This window comes from Oratosquilla oratoria, chromosome 13, assembly GCF_046742065.1.
Source record: "Oratosquilla oratoria isolate Oo_2021 chromosome 13, ASM4674206v1, whole genome shotgun sequence".
Lineage (NCBI taxonomy): Eukaryota > Metazoa > Arthropoda > Malacostraca > Stomatopoda > Squillidae > Oratosquilla > Oratosquilla oratoria.
Window position 1 is genome coordinate 539,412 of NC_134789.1, and position 24,790 is coordinate 564,201.

The 24,790-nt window shown below is 40.1% G+C and overlaps 1 protein-coding gene across 2 annotated transcripts in view; it reads right to left on the minus strand.

The window, feature by feature from the left end:
* The window catches only part of S1P (membrane-bound transcription factor site-1 protease), a 92,171-nt gene that overhangs the window by 48,594 nt on the left and 18,787 nt on the right, over window positions 1-24,790 (minus strand). For both annotated transcript variants that reach the window (XM_076196773.1, XM_076196774.1), the window contains exons 4-6: window positions 15,838-16,188; window positions 8,003-8,120; window positions 1,271-1,494 (exon numbers count right to left, since the gene is read on the minus strand). In XM_076196773.1, coding sequence (XP_076052888.1) covers window positions 1,271-1,494; window positions 8,003-8,120; window positions 15,838-16,188 — 693 coding nt within the window. The remainder of the gene's footprint in view (window positions 1-1,270; window positions 1,495-8,002; window positions 8,121-15,837; window positions 16,189-24,790) is intronic.

Sequence of the window (24,790 nt, forward strand, 5' to 3'; positions counted from 1 at the left end):
CACAGTTCATCCACAGCAAGGCATACATACATATATACAAACATATACCAAGGCTTTTTCCCCCTTACAAGGGAGGTAACCAAAAAGGAAAAGGCATAAAATCATTCCCACCCATTCCATCCCTGAATACACTCCACAGCAAGGCAGTTTCATTTAATTGGCAATCCCCCTCTCCATCCCCTCATGGAAAAAAAAAGAGAAGATGGGGAGAAATCCCTATGGGCTGTGTCAAATTATCATTCACACATACTCCCCACCCACTCCCTTCCATGCATCAGAGCATCATCCAAACACAACCATTCTCCACTCACCCCTATCTTCTGTCTTCTCCCTTCCTCCCTCAACAGACATTTCCCTCTTTCCCTAAGTCCTTTTTACCCCATCCATCCGTCTTATCCTTGGTCACCCTCTTTTGTTCACTTCCTCCACCTCTGCCTTCCGTACCTTTTTTTTACTAATCCTTCTACACTCATTCTTTCCATGTGTTCAAACCATTCCAATACTCTTTCATCAACTCTGTCTCCCAACTCCCTTTCCAACCCCACTCTCCTCCTCACCTTGTTTCTCACTCTATCCAGCCAAGTAACCCCTACCATACTTCTCAAGTATTTCTATATATACTAGGTTTCTTCCCACTTATAAGGGAGGTTGTCAGCCAAGGCATGCACCCATCCTACACATACATGCATACATACATATACCAAGGCTTTTTCCCCCTTACAAGGGAGGTAGCCAAAAAGGAAAAGGCATAAAATCATTCCCACCCATTCCATCCCTGAATACACTCCACACCCCTCCACCCTCCCTCTCATCTTAGCACCTCCTGGATGACGGGTCATCCCTGCAACTTGTCCTCTGCCTACACATAATTACATATTTGTTTCTCTTTTAGCTTTGCTCCTTGGGGATGAAGGGACAACCCCCCACCCCTACATGCACACAGCCTGGGTCAGAAGCAATGGAATGAGACACAGCACATTCACAGCTGGGCCCAATAGCTTAAGCTGGTTTACTCCACAGCTTCTTTTACATGATAATCCTCCTTTCTCATCCCCTCACACATAAGTGAAGAAGATGAGAAAATATCTCTTTGGGCAATGTCATTGTATCATTCATTCACAACCATTCTCTACTCACACCTATTTCTTGCCTTCCCCCTACCTCCTCAACAGACAACCGCCCCCAACCCAAGTCTCCACCCCCAAGCCCACCCCAGCCATCTCCCCATGAATCAGAGTTTTCTAAAAAGTTCTAAGCTTATTTTCCTTACCTGATTATTGGTAAATACTCTATATATGTGCAGCTCAGCATCTGGTGCAAATCCCAAACAGGCTTTACCACTAGAAGCAATAACACCTGCCACAAAGGTCCCATGCCCAAGTCCATCATCTAATGTCTTTTCATTGGTCCAGTTGGTTCTTTCCTTGATTAGCTTAAAATGTGGATGTGTCTTGGATAAGCCTGTATCAAATACTGCCACTTTGATTCCTGTGCCTGAAGGAGAAAAAAATTATAACAAATAAATAAAATAAAAATAAATAAATACATACATATACCAATGGGTTTTCCCCTTTACAAGGGAGGTATCCAAAGTCAAAGGCATAAATCCACTCCTTCCCATTTCATTACCACTCCACTCCAATTTACCACCCCTCCTTCCTTCTTTTCTTGGCTCCTCCTGAATGACGGATCATCCCTGAATCTCACCCACTGCCCTGGGTCAGAAGCAATCTCGCAAAACACAGCACATGCATAGCTCAGCTGCTTATATTTAATTCAAACCTCCCCCTCTCTGTCCCCTCATGCAAAAAAAGAGAAGACTGGGATAAATCCCTTTAGGCTACATCAAAATACCATTCACACACACTCCCTAACTCCCCCATCCCCCACCCACTCCTTTCCATGCATCTCACAGCATCATCCATACACAACCATTCTCTAGTCACCCCTATCTTCTGTCTTCTCCCTTCCTTCCTTCCTCAAAAGACATCCCTCTTTCTCGATGCATCTTTCACTCCATCCATCTCATCCTTGGTTGCCCCCTCATGTTCACTTCATCCACCTCTGCCTTCTACCTTTCTTTTACTTATCTTTCTTCACTCATTCTTTCCGTGTGTCCAAACCATCCCAATACTCTTTCATCAACCCTATATTCAACTCCTTTTCCTCCCCCACTCTCCTCCTCACCTCCTTGTTTCTCACTCTATCCAGACAAATGACCCCTACCATACTTCTCATAAATTTAATCTCAAACACATTCAAACTCCTCCTCTCTTATTGTTCATGTTTCTGCCCAATTCAGTGCTGTCGGCACAATCACCCCTTCATATACATATACAGTATATACCAAAGGCTTTTCTCCTGTTGCAAGGGAGGTAGCCAAAGTCAAAGGCATAAATCCACTCCCACCCATTTCATCCTCACAATACTCCACTCCCATTCACCACCCCTCCCTCCCTCTTTTCTTGGCTCCTCCTAGATGACAGATCATCCCTACATATTGCCCACTGCCCTGGGCCAGAAGCAAATAAATAAATAATAATAATATCAACTGGAATGGGTGGGAGTGGTTGCATACCTTTCTTATAAGTGTGAAGAATCCCTTGGTACATTGATAGATATAGATGGATGAAGTGGGAAGGTGAGCAAATAGTTTGAAGTTGAAAGTAAATGTAGGCATAATCCCTTTAAAACTACTTAATTTATATTTGTCCTCTTTTTCTTTGTAAAACACAACTATTCAAGTCCTCCAGCACATTTCTATCCCATAGGCACACATTAAACAACCTCACTTGCCAATCCACTATAACCATTCCTCCCTTTGTCAGACACTGCATGAAACCCAGCTAACCCAGGCACATTACCAGCTTTCATCACTTTCAAAACACTTTGAACCTCATGTTTTTCTATAACCCTTTAAATTTCCTCACCAAGCACAGTCACCTTCCTAGCATCTCCCACAGTCACAACCAATCCCTCTCTAACCTTCCCCACATTCAGCAATTCTCTGAATTACTCTACCCATTTTCCCCTTACCAACTTCACTTCCATTAGTATATGTCTATCTGGACCTTTTACCTCTTCCTCTCTACCTCCCCCCACATTATCTACATTTCCTTCTAAAACATTTTATTCTTTTCAAAATTCTCTGTCCAACTCCTACCTTATTTTACATCTGCCCTCCTCTTTGCCTTTCTTACCTTGCACTTTGCTTCTTCTCTATTCTTGTTCCTCACATGTGCTTCCCTAGTTCTACCTTACAACCAATCCTCATACACTCACTTCTACTCTACCACAGCCTTCACCCCTCCATCTCACCATTCACTACCTTTCCTTTTATTACCTCCCATCCTCCTTGTCCTACATACCAACTTTGAGCATTTTGTAACTTCCTTCTTGAAACATACCCATTCCTCTTCTACTGCTGCTTCCTCTTTATCCTTCACCACCTCCCACACTTCTCTCAGCTTCTCCTGGTGTACTTTCTCACTATCCTTCTCATTCAATTTGTTTAGTCTCAGCACCTCTCTACCTCCCTCCCTTTTCAACTTTTCCTCCACTCTCAATTTCCTTTCCACCAAAAGATGATCTGTCATTCCCCAACTCTTACTTACTTCTTACTTCTTACTTCCGCTCCCAGGTAGGCTTACAGCCTGTCAGTCGGGCCAGCACACTTCTCCAGATTGTCCTCTCAAAGCTTCCCATTCCCCAACTCTCTCCCCTGAAAACATGAGCATCCACAACTCTTCCAATCCTTCTTTTGGGTGCTACTACATAATCCATTAACACCCTACCACCTTTCCCTCCACTAGCTTTTCCAACACATACTTATGCTTGGCTCTCTTCTTAACCACTTCAGTACGAGTCAAATTCTCACACGCAGCATTGGCTGCCATATGAACAATGCATCACGCTACTCGCATGATAAAATATATAGTCACTGCTGTATTACTCATTCTCTTTTACTCTGAGTAATAATAAACACAGAAAACATGATTAAACAAGTTAACACAATCTGTGGGTAACTCATGTACTACTACAAAAAATATATAATCAAGACACATCCTCCTGTATTCACTTGTGCCTCATGATACCTATATAGGTGTCATTGTATTGAAGTGGTTAAACTCTGTGTTTGCAATCATTACATCTTCAACATCAACTCTCCACTATAATTCTCACCTGGAATCCTAAACCACCCAATTATTCCATCTATTGGTTCATTTCCTACTTTCACATTGAGATTCCCCAATACATATTTATCTTCCTCTCAAAACATTCATTTATATCAATCCAAAAAGCCTTCCTTTCCTATTTGCTTTTCTTACTACCAGGACTGTATGCACTCACAAAGAATTTCACCTTTTCCCATAATATCTTCCAAGACACTTCCCCTTGTACTTTCTTATTTCATAACTTACCAGCAGAGTTACTTCTTCCCTCCCTCACCCCCTCATCACTCCTAACACTCTCCCCACCACACTCCCAAATAAAAACTCGCCCCGTCCCCTTCAACATAGTTTTACTTTACAGTAACACATTCATCTCCCTTCTCACAAACTGCCAATCTCTTTCTTTTTACTCTTAGCTGCACCACACCCAAGTATATTTAATGTTCCAATTACTAGGATTCTGACTGGAATCCTCCTCCCAGACCCTCTTATGTTTGGACTTTTCATGGGAGAAGCATGCAAAGCAGGATCCTTTGTCCCATCACTCCATTCCACTTAGTTATCTTTTACAAAACACATGGAAAACACATACATACATACATACATATACCAAAGATTTTTTCCCCCTTACAAGGGAGGTAGCCAAAAAACAAAGGCATGAAAACCACTCTCACCCATTCCATCCCTAATACACTCCACTCCCCTCCACCCTCTCTCTTATCTTGGCATCTCCTGGATGACGGGTCATCCCTGCATCTTGTCCACTGCCCTGGGTCAGAGGCAGTGTCTCAAGGCCGCTTCATTAAATCGGTGACCCCCCCTTTCTGTCCCCTCATGCAGAAAAGGAGAAGATGGGGAGAAATCCCTTCGGGCTGCGTCAAATTTTTATCATACATACTACCTCACCCCCTATCCCCCCACCCATTCTACCTCATGCATTACAACATCATCCATATACAACCATTTTCCATTCACCCCTGTCTTCTGTCCTCTCCTCTCATTCCCCAACAGACATTCCCCTCTTCCCCAAAGCCCCTTTCACCCCATCCATCCATATCATCCTAGGTCGCTCCTCATGTTCACTTCCTCCACATCTGCCTTCCATACCTCTTTTACTAGTCTTTCTTCACTCATTCTTTCCATGTGTCCAAACCATCCTAATACTCTTTCATCCACCCTATCTCCTCACCTCCTCATTTCTCACTCTATCCAGCCTAGTTACCCCCATCATACTTCTCACACACCTCATCTCAAACACATTCAAACTCCTTCTCTCTTCCTCTCTTATGTTCCATGTTTCTGCCCCATACAGTGCTGTTGGCACAATCACTCCTTCATACAACCTCCTCTTAGCATCCATTCCCAAATGTCTATTCCTCATTACACTTTTTAATCCACCAAGGCATTTACTTGCTTCTCTCAGTCTACATTCTACCTCCATCTCCACTCCACCCTTTCCTGCCACATTTGTACCCAAATATCTAAAACTATCCACTTCCTCCAGTCGCTCTCAATGCTCACTTCCAGTCTCCTATCACCTTCACCCCTTGTACATCTCATCACCTTACTTTTACCTACATTTATCTTCAGCTTTCTTCTATCACACACTCTCCCAAACTCTGTCACCAACTTCCTCAATCCCTCCTCTGATCCTGCTACAAGCGCAGTGTCATCCGCAAACAACAGCTGGCTCACCTCCCGCTTTTCTCCATTTTCTTTAAACATCTCCAATCCCTGAACCACCACCCTTGCATTTACCTCTTGCACCACCCCATCCATGTATAAGTTGAACAGTCAGGGCGACATAACACATCCCTGATGAAGTCCCACCTTTACCTCGAACCACTCACTCTCTCCATTTCTAATCCTGACACAATATATACATACATATACCAACAGTGTTTTCCCCTTACAAGGGAGGTAGCCAAAAACATATGCTTAAAATCCACTTCCACCTATTCCATCCCCACATACTTCACTCCCATTCACCCCCCTCCCTCCCTCTTACCTTGGCTCCTCCTAGATGACAGGTCATCCCTACATCTTTCCCACTGCCCTGGGTCAGAAGCAATTTAGCAAAACACAGCACGTCCAATAAAAATAATGATAATAATAACTGTAGGTAAATTGTACAGTGGGGGAAGCAAGTTAATGTTTTGGGAGATTGAAAAATATCATGTGAAATAGGCATCTGTGAATGGATGCAGAGAAAATTATATGAATGTGTGATTGTGCCTATGACACTATGGGGCAGAGACTTGGAATTTATGAGAGGCAGAAAGGGGAAGCTTCAATGTATTTGAGATGAAGTGTCATTAGAAGTATGGTTGGGGTTACAAGGTTGGATAAAGTGAGAAATGAGTATGTGAGAAAGAGGGAGGGGATGGAAAAGGGTAAGGGTTGATAAGGGCTGATGAAAGACTATTGGGATGTCTTGGGCACATGGAAAGAATGAGGAAAAAAATAACAAAAACACTGTGGAATGCAGAAGTGGATGGAGTGAACTTGAGAGGATGACTGAAGATGAGATGGATGGCTAAGGTGAATGGGCTCTGAGCAAGAGGGGAATGTCTGTTGATCAGGGAAAGGAGAAGACAGGGGATAGGTGTGAATGGAGAATGGTTGTGTATGGATGATATTTTGATGCAACACAAAAGGACTTCTTCCTGTCTTCTCTTCTTTCCTCATAAGGGGACAAGGAGGGAGGATTGCTGTGTTAGTGAAGCTGCCCTGCTGTGGATGTACTATGTCTTGTTACATTTTATACTTTCTCTGACCCTGGTGGTGGACAGGAGACAGAGATGACCCTTCATCAACGCATGCCTTGACTGGCTACCTCCCTTATGTGGGGAAAAAAAAAACTTTTTACAAAGGTAAATAGACTAATTGATAGATATACAGAGAAGAGGAGGAAGAAGAAAAGAAAATGAGGAGGGAGGGGAGGATCTAAGAACTGTTCCCAGCCACATTCGGGCTGTGGGTTTCCAGTCAGTGAAACTCATGGCAACAATTATTATTACAGGAAATCCTTGGTTTATGACAGTCTTGACTTCTGCCATCTCATCGTTATGACACTAGCAGTGTTTGTCCCTGTGCATTCCCCTTTGCTGATTTTCTTTTAATAATACAAAGAACTAGTTGGCAAGTGCATCAGAGAAATGTCATTTGTGATAAGAGACTAAAGCTTGTGCACCATTTTAGATTATTATTCATCATTCACTTTCTCATTTCTGTTGCTTTATTTGGGGACTTTGTGCCCTTCACTGTGGCTCCTAAGCATGAGGCACTCTTCTGATGGTAATGCACTGAAGAAAAGAAAAGCAATCACCAGGGAAGGTGCTCACTTAGGCTGGTTCTGACCTACAATGAAAATTGGTTTATGACATGGTAAACAGAACTCTGTTGTAACTCAATGACCCCCTGTATTATAAAAAACAAAACAGCTGACTTTGAAGAATCAATCAGTTGTTGACCTGAGGTTTATTGAGTGGAAATCTACAGCCCCACATCAGCTGGCAATTATCCATAGGCCCCCTCATAGATTTTTCTGGAAAGAAACCTTGAACTGAAATCTGTACTGTATTAGTGTGGGACTGTTTCTGTCACCAGCCAAAAGTAATAAAAAGTAGGGGAGCAGTCACTGATTGATAGCCCCTCAAAGCTACACCTCCAAATGGAAGCAAGAAAGTTGACAATATTTGAAGATGGTCAGCAAAGAGATGACTCTCCCTAATGTTTATCTCACAGGACCCCCATTTGCAGGTATCCATCACTGGCTCCTATATAACTAATCTTGTTAATATAATTAAATACTATACACAAAATCTTACCTGTTATACCCATACTCCAAAGTACATCTGCTTGTAAAGTGGAGGTTATCTGCCTTGGAATTGCTCTGAGGAGTCGTCTACTAGTATGTCGCCCTGTAGTCTGCCAGAATGCTGTTCCCTGTAATGAAATATTATTACAGTACTAGAGACTAGTCTTTATGTAGTGTATTAAAGTTCATGATAAAAAGGGAACCTGTCTACAAGATACTAACTGATTTTTTGTTGAATGAAAGTAACTGATGCATCCCTTTAAACTAAGAAAATGAATATGCAACCTTCAGCATAAAGCAAAATTTGCTCAACATGTACATTGCCAAAAAATTATTTAAACCCAAAAATAAACATAAATAGAATCAAACAAACAAACTTTCAGAGCTGTAAGCATTAGTATACAAACATTCCATACATATGCTATTGATGTAAGAAATTAAAACTCATACATACACTCACATTTACCTGGCATCAGAAAAGCCAGACATAATGGGAATAGTGGAAACGAAATTGAAAGGGAATCTACCATCTAACACAGTGGGACAAAGTCTATATAACTGCTGGATGAAGAATAGAAAGGAAAAACAAGGAGGGGGAGTACTATATCTGACCAAGAAAGACTTAAATGTGACAAAGATAACAGAAGGAAGAAATAATGTAGAGTCAATCATGATAAAGATAGAAAACAACCACATGAAAAGTAGAAAATTTATAGTAGTGTATGTGCCCCCTAAAACATAGGCATGGACAGAACATGATCATTCCAAATTGTTAGAAGATACGAAACATGAACTAACTGATATACTGAAAGAAAGAGGAAATACAGTAGTTATGGGTGTGGAACAAGAAGGACAGGGGGAAATAGAAGAAAGGGTAGTGAATGGTGGGATGAGGAAACAAAGAAGGTTGTAGAAGAGAAGAAGCGAGCATTCACAGATTGGTTACAAAAGAGGACAGGGGAGTCATATGAGACGTACAAAGAAAAGAAAAGAGAAGTAAAGCAAAAGGTAAAGGAGGCAAAGAGGAGAGCAGATGTGAAATGGGGTAGGAGTATGACAGAAAATTTTGAAAGTAATAAAAAGATGTTTTGGAAAGAAATTAAGAGAGGAAGAGGAGGCGAATCAAGTAGGGAAGAAAAGGTAAAAGGTACAGATGGAGAGTTGATAATGGAAGAGATGGCAGTGAGGGGAAGATGGGCAGAATATTTTAGGGAGTTGCTGAATGTGAAGGAGGATAGGGAAGGAAAGATAGCTGCAGTGGGAAATACGAAAAAAATGAAAGTGATGAGTGAGGAGAATGGAGGAGAAATAAGGAAGGATGAGGTGAAGGCAGTTGTAAAGATGATGAAAGCAGGTAAGGCACCTGGTCTGGATGGATGTCATGCAGAATGTCTGAAAAAGGGAGGTTCAGTGATGATGGACTGGTTGGTGAGATTATTTAATGTTTGCTGGAGAGAGGGTAGAGTACCGGAGGACTGGAGTAGTGCCTGTATAGTTCCTCTTTACAAGGGAAAAGGGGACAAGTGTGAATGTAGTAATTTCAGAGGGATTAGCCTGTTGAGTGTAGTAGGGAAGGCTTATGGGAGAATCTTAATTGAGAGGATTAGGAGAGGAACAGAAGGAGTAATTGGTGAGGAACAGTGTGGATTTAGGACGGGTAGAGGTTGTGTAGATCAGATCTTTGTGGTAAGACAGATATGTGAGAAAGCTATAGGAAAGGGGAAGGATGTTTTTTGGGCTTTCATGGATCTGGAAAAGGCTTATGATAGGGTAGACAGAAAGGCACTGTGGGAGGTTATGCAGATTTATGGGATAGGAGGAAAGCTTTTGGGAGCTGTCAAGAGTTTTTATGTGAGTAGTAGAGCATGTGTTAGGATTGGAAATGGAGAGAGTGAGTGGTTTGAAGTAAAGGTGGGACTTCGTCAAGGATGCGTTATGTCGCCCTGGCTGTTCAACTTATACATGGATGGGGTGGTGCGAGAGGTGAATGCTAGGGTAGTGAGTCAGGGATTGGAGATGGTTAAAGAAAATGGAGAAAAGTGGGAGGTGAGCCAGCTGTTGTTTGCGGACGACACTGCGCTTGTGGCAGGGTCAGAGGAGGGATTGAGGAAGCTGGTGGCAGAGTTTGGGAGAGTATGTGATAGAAGAAAGCTAAAGATAAATGTGGGTAAAAGTAAGGTGATGAGATGTACAAGGGGTGAAAGTGGCAGTAGACTGGAAGTGAACATTAAGGGAGAGCGACTGGAGGAAGTGGATAGTTTTAGATACTTGGGTGCAAGTGTAGCAGGAAAAGGTGGAGTGAAGGTGGAGGTAGAATGTAGATTGAGAGAAGCGAGTAAATGCCTTGGTGGTTTAAAGAGTGTAATGAGAAATAGACATTTAGGAATGGATGCGAAGAGGAGACTGTATGAAGGAGTGATTGTGCCAACAGCACTGTATGGGGCAGAAACGTGGAACATAAGAGAAGAAGAGAGAAGGAGTTTGAATGTGTTTGAGATGAGGTGTCTGAGAAGTATGGTGGGGGTTACTAGGCTAGATAGAGTGAGAAATGAGGAGGTGAGGAGGAGAACAGGGGTGAAAAAGGATTTGGGAGAGAGGGTTGATGAAAGAATATTAGGATGGTTTGGACACATGGAAAGAATGAGTGAAGAAAGACTAGTAAAAGAGGTATGGAAGGCAGATGTGGAGGGAGTGAACATGAGGGGACGTCCTAGGATGAGGTGGATGGATGGGGTGAAGGGGGCTTTGGGGAAGAGGGGAATGTCTGTTGAGGAAGGAAGGGAGAGGACGGAAGACAGAGGTGAGTGGAGAATGGTTGTATATGGATGTTGTTGTGACTGCATGAGGAGGAATGGGCGGGGGGGTGGGGGGGTAGTATGTGTGAGTAAATTTTGACGCAGCCCGAAGGGATTTCTCCCCGTCCTCCCTTTATATGCAAAGGGGGACGGAGAGGGGGGGTCGCCGATTAAATGAAGCGGCCTTGCTGTGGATGTACTGTGTCTTGCGACACTGCTTCTGACCCAGGGCGGTGGGCAGGGTTCAGGGATGACCCGTCATCCAGATGGTGCTCAGATGAGAGGAAGGGTGGGAGGGGTGTGGAGTGTATTTAGGGATGAAATGGGTGGGAGTGTTTTTATGCCTTTCCCTTTGTGGCTACCTCCCTTGGAAGGGGGAAAAAGCCTTGGTATATGTATGTATGGGTGACTTTAATTCCAAAGAAATATGTTGGGAAGAATTGACAGTGAGGGGTGGAGAGGACATATGGGGCAGCATGCTACTCGATATGACTATTGAATACACATTGACCCAATGGATAAAGGAAAATACCAGATACAGAAACAATGAGGAACCTTTGAGACTGGATTTAGTACTCACATCGGAACCCGAAATTGTAGACAGAATAGAATACATAACACCATTAGGAAAGAGTGACCATGTACTAATAGAATTCAAACTAAAAGAGCAAATGGACCTAAGAAGAAATGAGAAACATAGAATAGGAAGACCAATGTATAGCAAAACGAATTTTGAGAAACTTGAAGAATTTTTTCGAAATGCAAACTGGAAAAAATTCTTTAGTGAAGAAACAAGGATGGAAGAGAAATACATACATACATATACCAAAGGCTTTTTCCCCCTTACACGGGGGGTAGCCAAAAAGAAAAAGGCATAGAAATTCCTCCCACCCATTTCATTTCCCATATACTCCACTCCCCTCCACCCTCCTCCCTCCCTCCTATCTTGGCACCTCCTGGATGACGGGTCATCCCTGCATTCTGTCCACTGCCCTGGGTCAGAAGCAGTGTCGCAAGACACAGCACATCCATAGCAAGGCCGCTTCATAAATTCAGCGACCTCCCCCCTCTCCGTCCCCTCATGCAGAAAAAGAGAAGACGGGGAGAAATCCCTTCGGGTTGCGTCAAATTTTCTTCATACATACTTCCACACACCCCATCCCCCCACCTCATGCATCACAGCCTCATCTATACACAACCCTTCTCCATTCACCCCTATCTTCTGTCCTCTCCTGTCCTTCCTCCACAGACATTCCTCTCTTTTGTAAAGCCCCTTTCACCCCATCCAGAGAAATGGAATATACTAAAGGAAATTTATAATGAGGGTATGATCAAATATGTTCCACAACAAAAGCAAGAAAGAATATACATAAAAAACTGGTACAACAAAAAATGTAGGGAAGCCAAGGATAAAAGACAAAGCCTGGAAAAAAAAAAGAGCAAATGGGAAACATACATCAAACTAAGAAACGATTATGTAAAAATATGCAGGGAGGAAAAGAGAAATAAAAGGAAATTATAGAAAAATGTAAGGATCAGCCGAAGCTATTTTAAAGATATGTGATTGGTAAACTGAAAAACAAACAAGAAATAGAAAAACTACACCAAAAAAGTCATGAATACACAAAAGAACAAGAAATGGCAGAAGTTATGAGTAACCGCTTCAAATCGGTTTTCACAATTGAGAACTCACCTAACTGTGAAGGAATAGAGAAACAGAAATCCCCCCAAATGAAGGAAATAACTGTAAGAAAAAAGGAAATCTGTGACCAAATAAAAAAACCTAGATGTTAGAAAATTGCATGGTCCAGATAGAATTGCAAATTGGATACTGAAGGAATGTGTGGTGGAACTAACAGATAAAATACACACTATAATAAAATGCTCGCTCAAAGAAGGAAAAGTACCACAAGACTGGAAAAATGCAAACATTGTACCAATATATATAGGAGGAAGTAAGGAAGATCCAACTAACTACAGACCAGTCTCCCTCACAAGCACAGTAGCTAAAATATGTGAAAAGATAATTAAAAGTAGATGGGTTCCTCTGGAAGAAAAACCTATACTGAACCCAAGCCAATTTGGATTTAGACAAGGAAGATCATGTACAACAAATCTAATCTGCTTCTATTTGAGAATAATAGATATAATAGATGAGAGAGATGGATGGGCAGACTGTGCCTATCTAGGTCTACAAAAGGCATTTGACAAAGTACCACACAAAAAATTAATGGGAAATTAGAATCAATAGGTGGCATTGCAGGTAATCTATTAAAATGGATGGAAGACTTCCTGACTGGGAGAAAAATGAGGGTAGTAATTAGAGACAAATACTCGAAATGGGAAGAAATGATAAGTGGTGTTCCACAAGGGTCAGTACTAGCTCCAATCATCTTTGCCATGTACGTAAACTAGAATCAATAGGTGGCATTGCAGGTAATCTATTAAAATGGATGGAAGACTTCCTGACTGGGAGAAAAATGAGGGTAGTAATTAGAGACAAATACTCGAAATGGGAAGAAATGATAAGTGGTGTTCCACAAGGGTCAGTACTAGCTCCAATCATCTTTGCCATATACGTAAACGACATGGATGAAGGAGTTGAATGTTATATGAATTTCTTTGCAGATGATGCAAAAATATTAAAGAAAGTATCAACAAATGAGAACTGTGACTCATTACAATCAGATCTGGACACAATCTGGAAATGGACTCAAAAGTGGGAGGTGAACTTTAATATCAAGAAGTGTAGCATAATGGAGTTTGGTAAAAGCAAAAACAGAATTTCAAAAAATCACAAAATTTGTGAAAATGAAAAAAAAAAAAAGTGTACTTGGAAAGGAACCTTGGAGTGATAATCAGCAATGACATGACACCGGACAGACATATAAACAAAATAGTAGGTGAAACATACAACCTACTAAGGTCAATGAAAGTGGCATCCGAATACTTGAATGAAGAAATGATAAAAAAAGATTATCGAAACTAGAACTACCAAGACCAGAGCAAAGAAGAGAAAGAGGTGATCTACTGACTATACCGGTATATAGAATCATGAATGGAATGGAAATCCTTGACAGAAAAGATTTACTAAAAAATGACAATGGAAAAACAAGAGGTCATGAAAAAAAAATCATAAAGGACAACTATACAGTAGCCGCAAAAAAAATCTATAAATTTTTTCCGCAAAAAAAATCTATACACGGGATTTTATGAATAGATTTCACTTGATTTCCTGTCATAATAAAAAGTGGGCGGAGTTACTGATGACGTGGGTGTGTAGAGCGCGCCTTTTTACACTGTTTGCCAACACATCACGCTTCAGTGCGCTGCCAGCGCTAGATGAGACAGAAGTCTATGCATGCTGCTCTTTAGTGCCCTTTTGTTCACTTTTTCACTGACTTTGGTGCCCTCTAACTCTCCTTCTGGTGATCAAAATGGGTCATTCCAAGCTTTCAATGCAAGAAAAGGCCCGCGCCCTAGCTCTGTTAGAGCAGGGAATGTCTGTGATACGTGTTGCCGCAGACCTGCAGGTGACAAGAATGGTCATTTACAGCCTGAAGAAAGCAGCCACCACACACCCTCCTGGTACGGTACCACCAAGAAAGCCAGGCTCTGGAGCCCCAAAGAAGAGATCTACTCGCACTGACAAGATCCTAAAACGAGAAGTGATGTCAGATCCATGTATAACAGCTGTTAGTCTGAAGCAAAAACATCCTGCTCTCCTTAAAAACGTTGCTGTAAGAACGATCCAACATCAGCTGCAGAAGGACCTCAAAATGCCAGCTCGACATGCCGCCAAGAAGCCCCTGCTCACAGAGGCCATGAAGAAGAAACGGATTGATTTCTGTAAGAAATACAAGGACTGGACATCAGAGCAGTGGCAGAAGGTGATGTTCAGTGATGAAAGTACCTTCAGGCTGATCAGGGGCAGCTCCAAGATCGTTCGTCGCCCCAGTGATTTGTCCAGATTCGACACGCGGTACACAGTTAAAACAGTGAAACACCCAGACAGTGTGATAGTATGGGTTGCCTTTAGTGGTAACAAGGGCAGGGGTGGATTATATTTCTTCCCCAAGAATGTGACCATGAAAGGGAGCAATTATATCAATGATTTGAGGGATCACATGCTCGAATTTTGGGACATCCATGAGTGTGATCATTTCATGCATGACGGTGCCCCTGCCCATAGGTCTAAGGAAGTGATAAAGTTCCTTAATGACAACAATATCAGTGTTATGGAGTGGCCAGGCAATTCCCCAGACTTGAACCCAATAGAAAATGCCTGGAATCTGATGAAAAACGAACTGGAGAAATCGTGACCCACCAGTATTCCAGACCTGAAGGAGGTGCTGAAGAAGATCTGGGTCACTATGGACAGCGCCTAGTTCACCAAACTCGCCTCTTCAATGCCCAGAAGGATCCAGATGGTACTCAAGAACAAGGGGAACATGACAAAATACTAAATGTAACTCTTAAGTGGCAATAAAGCACATGTTAGTTGTACTTTTGAGTTTTATTGTCCAAAAGTCCTTAGTGTATAGATTTTTTTTTGCGGCGATTGTAGAAGAGATAGGAAAAAGAATAGCTTCCCACACAGAGTGCTGGATATATGGAATAACTTAGATGAAAAAACAATGTGTGCAAATACTATTCACAATTTTAAGAATAAACTTGATGCTGAAAGATACAAAGACAGGTCACCACGAGCATAGCTCCCTTCCCGTACAATACAACTAGGTAAATATAGATGGATTAATATCAGCAAAACAACTAAAAGAATGATTAAAAAATAATAATAACAATAATAATAATGTGCTTTGCTGAACCCAAGCTTAATCAAAAAGTACTGATGTTCAAATAAGCAAATAGGAAAATATAGTACAAAGAGAAGGAACAGGAGAGGAAAAAATTAAAGGAGTGATGATAGCACATAAAATTCTTTCTCCATCTTCAACAGATGTCCTCATACATATATTTGTAATATGCTCCATACAGCTTTTCTGTCAACCCTATCATATTCATTTTCTAAGTAACATAAAATACATACCAGAGTAAGAGATGACCTTCTAATCAAACGGGAGGCTGGCCAACTGCTCTCCTTGATGCGAGCACATTCGGAACCTTTGCATTTCTCTCCTGACAAATCTATGGACTCCTGACTTTTCTGCTCTGCTTTCTCATTGATGTCATCTTCCAGAATGCCATAATTATCATCACTTTCATCTTCTGATGGCTCCTCCCATTCATGTTCTTCAGAAGTCAAATTGAAGTAGATGTCTGGAGTATCATCATCAACCAAATGCAGATGCCGCACAACCATCCTTTGTGGAGTCACTCTTTTCACTGCTGGATGATCTTTTAATGCATCTATGCCATCATGTCCATTATTTTCTTGAATCTGAGCAGAAAGACAATAATTAAAAATATATATATATATAAATATATAAATATATATATATATATATATATATATATTGAATGAAAAAGATATTGACAAATGAGAATGAAGGTGGAGGAAGTATACAAGGAATAGTAGGGAAATTTTAATGCTTGATGTTTCGACCCTTAGGGTCTTGATCACAAAGCTTTGTGATAAAGACCCGAGGGGTCAAAACGTCAAGCACTAAAATTCTCCTACTATTCCTCGTATATTTCCTCCACCTTTATTCATATATATATATATATATATATATATATATATATATATATATATATATATATATATGTATATATATGTACATATAGAAACCTTTCACTGGACCCTGACAATATGCTGTATTCTACAAAAGACTACCATGTTTTATGTCCTGGGCCCAAATATCCACACAAGTGGTGATTGGAAAGTGCTGGATTAAGAGACCTAGGTGTATATACTGTGAAACACACACACACACTTCAACGAACGGACGGCTTAGAGGACGTTCTGAAGAAAAAGTGAACTCTCGTGGATCCCGAAGCAAAGGAAGTACCTATTGTATTTACAGGGTGGGGGGGAAATTGCTCATGGTGTAGGGGAAAGTGAGGAAAAAGGAGAAGGGGAGGGATTACTGAGGGAAATGGAAGGAAATGAGGAAGGAGAGGACTTGGCCCAGGCAGGCAGATGCCATGTAAACAAAAGAGGTCCCGACCAATTTAGTGACGACGAAATGTCTAACAAAAATGTAAAGATTAGAAACATAGATAAGAACAATTCAATGGAAGGTGAGGATAACAATTTCCAAGGATTTAAAGAGGGGGAGGCGGATACCAACCTCCCCCGACTAGCAAAACTGGAGGAAAGGCTTGAACAAATGACTGAACATTGGGAGGTTAGGTTTGGTAAAATGTCAAAACTTGCAGAAAAGTTTGAAAGATTGGAAGAACTAGAGAAGGTGAACAAAAACTTAACTGATGAAATAGAAGAACTAAAAAGACATTTAAGAGAAGTAAAAGAGGAGAATAAAGAATTAAAAAGGAACAATAAAGACAATAAAGAAACAATAGCAAAAGAGGCACAGGGGTGGAGAAAGATACAGGAAAATAGTAAAGTTGCATTTACTGATATAATTAAACAGCAAATGAAAGAACAAACTGAAGACTCAGTTATCAAAGTGATGAGACAGAAGGAGAATATTGTAAGAGCAGACAAAAAGAAATGTATAATTATATTAGGAATGGAAGAGAAACATAACCCAGATAGAACCTCAAGAATCAAAGAGGAAAATTAAAAAGTAAGCAGTTTACTACAATTAGTTCAGGAAGATGAACCAGAAATAATTAAACAAATCGAAGAGAAGTTCAGACTCGGAAAGTATAGTACAGATAAGACCAGACCAATTAAGATTAAATTCAGGTCACAAACGACGGCAGAGAATATCTTATCCAAAACAGGGAAACTAGCAACAAGTGAACAATATAAAAAGGTATGGATAAAAAGGGAAATGAATAAAGAAGAAAGAGAGGAAGAAAAAAAGAAAAGACTTGAAGCTAGGGAAAAAAACGAGAACAGAACAGAGTCAGAAAAAGAGAGATTCTATTGGAGAGTAGTGAATATGAAACTAAGGAAATTCGACACACAAGAGAAAAACAAAAGGGAAACAGAGAACACAATGGAAGTGGCAGAAAACTAAGAGTGTCTTACACAAATATAGATGGATTAATAACAGGATTGAATGAGCTGAATTATTATTTGAAGGAAAAAGAACCGGACATAATGGGAATTGTAGAAACAAAATTAAAAGGTCCACTACCACCCAACAGTGTAGGACATGATGCATATAATTATTGGATTAGAAACAGAGAGACAAAACAAGGGGGTGGAGTTATGTTCCTGACTAAGAAGGATATAAACGTGAGGTGTGTCACATATGGAAAGAATACAGTAGAGATGATTATGATCGAAGTGGAAGACAGAGATAAGAAGAGCAGAAAGTTTGTGATAAATTATGTGCCTCCGAAAACAGCCTCGTGGGAAGAGAGTGAACATAAAAGTATGTTAGAGAACACAAAGATAACACTAAATAAGATAATGGAAGATGGAGGAAGAATAGTTATGATGGGCGACTATAATTGCAAAGAAATCTGCTGGGAAGAGATGACAGTAAAGGGTGGAGACGGCTCATGGGGAAATGCTCTACTTGAGATGATTACTGACAATACAATGACACAGTCGATACAGGAGAACACTAGGTATAGAAATGAGGAAGAACCATCGAGACTAGACTTAATAATTACATCTGAACCTAGAATAGTGGACAAGATTGAATATAAAACACCAATAAGTAAAAGTGACCACATATTGATTGAACTGGAACTAAATGAAGAAAAATACATGAAAAGAAATGAACAATACAGAAAAGGAAGAATGATGTATGAAAAAACAAACTTTGATAAAATAAGAGAATTCTTTCAAAAAGAAAACTGGGAAGAAATATACAAAGAAGAAACAACAGTGGAAGAGAAATGGAATATTTTGACAAAAATTTACAAAAAAGGAGTGGAAAAGTATGTCCCAAGACAAAAACAAGAAAAAGAATATGTAAAATGCTGGTACAATAGAAGTTGTAGGGAGTTAAAAGACAAAAGAGACAAAGCTTGGACCAGATGGAAAAAAGACAGAAGGCCTGAAAAATGGAAAATATATACTTGTTATAGAAATGAATATGTACAAGCATGCAGAGAGGAAAAGAGAAAATATGAAAAAGATGTCATAGAAAAGTGTAAAGATCAACCAAATCTATTTTACAAATTTGTAAACAACAAATTGAAAAACAGACAAGACTTGGAGAAATTAAGACAAGGAGGAGTTGAATACACAGAGGAAATTGAAATGGCGGAAATTATGAACAAACATTTTAAATCAGTGTTTACAAGGTAGAACATACAACCTGAAGAGATCGAATGGAAAGAGAAAGTCCCTCCCATGAAAGAAATAGAAGTAACAAAGAACGAAATATTGAAACACTTGAGTAATCTTGATGTCAGAAAATCGCATGGACCAGATGAAATAGCAAACTGGATTTTGAAAGAATGCAGGAATGAACTGGCAGACAAAATACATAGCATAATAAACAGTTCCTTGAAAGAAGGAAAAGTTCCAGAAGATTGGAAAAAGCAAATATAGTACCCATATATAAAGGAGGAAATAAAGAAGACCCTAACAACTATAGACCAGTCTCTCTAACAAGTACAATAGCAAAAATTTGTGAAAGAATTGTCAAAAGTAGATGGGTAAAATATTTAGAAAAAAACGTGTTAAATCCAAGGCAATTTGGATTCAGACAAGGACGATCATGCGTCACCAATTTAATATGTTTCTATTCAAGGCTAATAGATATAATACAAGAAAGAGATGGATGGGCTGATTGTGCATTTCTAGACCTAAAAAAAGCTTTTGACAAAGTACCACATAAGAAGTTGCTTAAGAAATTAGAAACTGAAGGAGGAATACAGGGCAAACTTCTTAATTGGATGGAAGATTTTTTGCAAGAAAGGAAAATGAGAGTAGTGATAAGAGACAAACACTCAAAATGGGATGAAGTAATAAGCGGTGTTCCGCAAGGAACAGTTCTGGCCCCAATAATGTTTGCTATATATATTAATGATATGGATGAAGGAATTGAAAGCTATATGAGCTTCTTTGCAGATGATGCAAAACTACTGAAAAGAGTGAACACGGAAGAAGATTGTGAATCACTACAGACTGATCTAAATAAAGTATGGGAATGGAGTAGGAAGTGGGAGATGGAGCTCAATACAAAAAAGTGTAGTATAATGGAATTTGGAAAAAGCAAAAACAGAATAACAGGATCATATAAATTGGGAGAAGAAGGAATAAAAAAAGTAGAAAATGAGAAGGACCTGGGAGTCATTGTTATGAATAATATGTCACCTGAGAAACATATAAATAAGATTTTTGGAGAACCTTATAATTTAATAAGAACAATCAAAGTTGCATTTACATACCTGGATGAAGAAATGGTGAAGAAAATTCTAATCACCCTGATAAGACCAAGATTGGAATATGCAGCAACGATATGGTCACCAAGTACAAAAAAAATTATAAAAAAACTTGAAAGAATACAAAGAGCAATTACAAAATTGGCACCAACACTCTCAAAACTATCATATGAAGAGAGACTGGCAAAACTTGAACTACAGACACTAGAGCAAAGAAGACAGAGAGGAGATTTGATAGCTATTTACAGAATCATGAAAGGCATAGAAATTACTGATAGAGAGAATCTGATAAAATGGGATGATAGAAATACAAGAGGACACGGAAATAAAATAAAAAAAGACAGCTATAGAAGAGATCTGAAAAAGAACAGCTTTCCTCACAGAGTAATAGACAGTTGGAACAAGTTAGATGAGAAAGTGGTGTGTGCAAAAACAATACATGAATTTAAAAATAGTTTAGATAAAATGAGGTATGAAGACGGGACACCACGAGCATAGCTCCCCTTCCCGTAAAATACAACTAGGTAAATACATATATATATATATATATATATATATATATATATATATATATATATATATATATATGTAAAATACATATGAATACTGCTGCAGGCAGAGGTATTGACTGTATGGCTACATGTAGTCAGTACTTTCAGGACAGTTTCTAGGGCCCCCCTATAGACCAGGTCCACATGTAGTCTATATTAGAGTAAAATCTCTACTCATAAAGAATAATGAGATGCATACTACTGCTGTCCCACCTTTGTGCCATCCACTTGAACCTATTCTTTACCATTTATATGGCTAACTTTTACTTCTCTGATCCCATTGTGAAGGGGGAAGAGAATCCTGCCTCTATATTCCCATCCATATCATAGAAGGCAACTAAATGGAAAAGAATAAGGGACCAGAGATCCCCTTTCTGTATTTTTCTTCTACAAAAACTCAAGGAATAAGAGGGTCTGGGAGGACTCAAACCAGAACCCTAGTAAATGAGTCATTGTATGTGGATATGGTGCAGATGAGAGTAAAAGGGAAGCTTGGTAGTAATCAACTGAGCTGGGCATGTTACTGATGGACATGTAGTGTGTTACCATAATATATATATATCTATATATATATATATATATATATATATATATATTTTTATATATATAAATATTTTTATATACATATATTTTTATAAAAATATATCTTTATATATATATATATATATATATGTATATTTGTATATCTATATACAGTCGTACCTCGGTACTCGACCATAATCCGTTCTGAGGTGGTGGTCGAGCACCGATTTGTTCGAACACCGAAACCTTATCACTGTCTTTCTTTGGACCCATTATTAAGGGCTAGAGCAACACGAAAAAGTTTAAATCTGGGAAGAAATACTCGAACAAACTGCGTACGTCTTACTCCGCTGGCGGTCTGAGTCGAACTGACGCTTACCCGCTGTTCGAGCTAGTCGAGTACCGAAAATCTGTTCGAGGTCCGATGCATTTTCTACTCGAATTTTTTGGTCGAGCACCGATTTGGTCGAGTATAGAGGCGGTCGAGTACCGAGGTACGACTGTATGTATATTTGTATATCTATGTATGTGTATTTGTATATCTATATATGTATATTTGTATATATATATATATATATATATATATATATATATACATACACATATATACATATATATATATATATATATATATATATATATGCATGAGAAATCAAATAAACTTGTGATTCTAAATATGCGGAAAAACCACCAAGGAAAAAGAGAAACTGATGACCAAGCTCTTTCGTCATCAGTCTGAATAGACGAAAGCGCTTGGTCATCAGTTCATCTTTTTCCTTGGTGTTTTTTTCCACACACACACATATATATATATATATATATATATATATATATATATATATATATATATATATATATACACACACACACACACACACAAATATATGTATATAACACACATTGACAGAAATGCACCCCAGATTTTTTGGTAACTCACTACCTGTCTAGTGGTAACACGCCCAGCTCTGGTAGTCAGTCAATTACCCCTAGTCTCTTTTGCAAGAGATCTGAGGCCCTGAGGTAACCAGCAATGGACCCTGAGAGTGTAATGTGAAAACTGTGACCAGTTAACAGAAGTATTTATTATATTAGTTGACACTGGATTTGTGCCTATTTCCTGAGGCAGACAAATATTGTTTGTGTATCTAAAAATGGTTATAAATCTTCTGTGCACAACTACGGACCAATCAGTTTGACAATTGTTATTGACAAAATACATACATACATATACCAAGGCTTTTTCCCCCTTACAAGGGAGGTAGCCAAAAAGGGAAAGGCATAAAATCACTCCCACCCATTCCATCCCTGAAAACATTCCACACCCCTCCACCCTCCCTCTTATCTTAGCACCTCCTGGATGACGGGTCATCCCTACCCCTTGTCCACTGCCCTGGGTCAGAAGCAGTGTCGCAAGACACAGCACATCCACAACAAGGCTGCTTCATTAAATTGGCGACCCCCCCACTACATCCCCCCATGCATAAAGGAGAAGACGGGGAGAAATCCCTTCGGGTTGCGTCAAATTTTGCTCACACATACTACCTCACCCTCCATCCCCCCGCCCATTCCACCTCCTGCATCACAACATCATCCATATACAACCATTCTCCATTCACCCCTGTCTTCTGTCCTCTCCCGTCCTTCCTCAACAGACATTCCCCTCTTCCCCAAAGCCCCCTTCACCCCATCCATCCACCTCATCCTAGGACGTCTTCATGTTCACTCCCTCCATACCTCTTTTACTAGTCTTTCTTCACTCATTCTTTCCACGTGTCCAAACCATCCTAATACTCTTTCATCAACCCATTCTCCCAACTCCCTTTCTACCCCTGTTCTCCTCCTCACCTCCTCATTTCTCACTCTATCTAGCCTAGTAACCCCCATCATACTTCTCAGACACCTCATCTCAAACACATTCAAACTTTCTCTCTTCCTCTCTTATGTTCCATGTTTCTGCCCCATACAGTGCTGTTGGCACAATCACTCATTCATATAGTCTCCTCTTAGCATCCATTCCCAAATGTCTATTCCTCATTACACTTTTTAATCCACCAAGGTATTTACTCGCTTCTCTCAATCTACATTCTACCTCCACCTTCACTCCACCTTTTCCTGCTACACTTGCACCCAAGTATCTAAAACTATCCACTTCCTCCAGTCACTCCAGTCACTCTCCCTTAATGCTCACTTCCAGACTACTGCCACTTGTACATCTCATCACCTTACTTTTACTTCTTTTCAGCTTCCTTCTATCACACACTCTCCCAAACTCTGTCACCAACTTCCTCAATCCCTCCTCCAATCCTGCCACAAGCGCAGTGTCGTCCGCAAACAACAGCTGGCTCACTTCCCACTTTTCTCCATTTTCTTTAACCATCTCCAATCCCTGACCCACTATCCTTGCATTTACCTCTCTCACTACCCTATCCATGTATAAGTTGAACAGCCAGGGTGACATAACGCATCCTTGACAAAGTCCCACCTTTACCTCGAACCATTCACTCTCTCCATTTCTAATTCTGACACAAGCTCTACTCTCATAAAAACTTTTGACAGCTCCTGGAAGCTTTCCTCCTATCCCGTATATCCGCAAAACCTCCCACAGTGCCTTTCTGTCTACCCTGTTGTAAGCCTTTTCCAGGTCCATAAAGGCCCAAAAAACATCCTTCCCCTTTCCTATAGCTTTCTCACATATGTCTTACCACAATAATCTGATCTACACAACCTCTACCTGTCCTAAATCCACACTGTTCCTCACCAATTACTCCCTCTGTTCCTCTCCTATTCCTCTCAATCAAGATCCTCCCATAAGCCTTCCCAACTACACTTAACAAGCTAATCCCTCTGAAACTACTACATTCACCCTTGTCCCCTTTTACCTTGTAAAGAGGAACTATACAGGCACTCCTCCAGTCCTCCGGCACTCTACCCTCTCTCTAGCAAACATTAAATAACCTCACCAACCAGTCCACCCTCACTGTACCTCATTTTTTTTTTAGACATTCTTCATGGCATCCATCCAGACCAGGTGCCTTACCTTTTTTTCATCATCTTAACAACTGCCTTCACTTCATTCTTCCTTATTTCTCCTCCATTTTCCTCACTCATCACTCATTTTCTTAGCATTTCCCACTGCAACTATCTTTCCCTCCCTATCCTCCTTCACATTTAGCAACTCCCTAAAATATTCTGCCCGTCTTCCCCTTACTGCCTCCTCTTCCATTATCATCTCTCCATCTGCACCTTTTACCTTTTCCTCTCTACTTGATTCGCCTCCTCTTCCTCTCTTAATTTCTTTCCAAAACATCTTTTTATTACTTTCAAAATTTTCTGTCATACTCTTACCCCATTTCACATCTGCTCTCCTCTTTGCCTCCTTTACCCTTTGCTTTACATCTCTTTTCTTTTCTTTGTGCCTCTCATATGACTCCCTCGTCCTATTTTGTAACCAATCTGTGAAAGCTCGCTTCTTCTCTTCTACAACCTTCT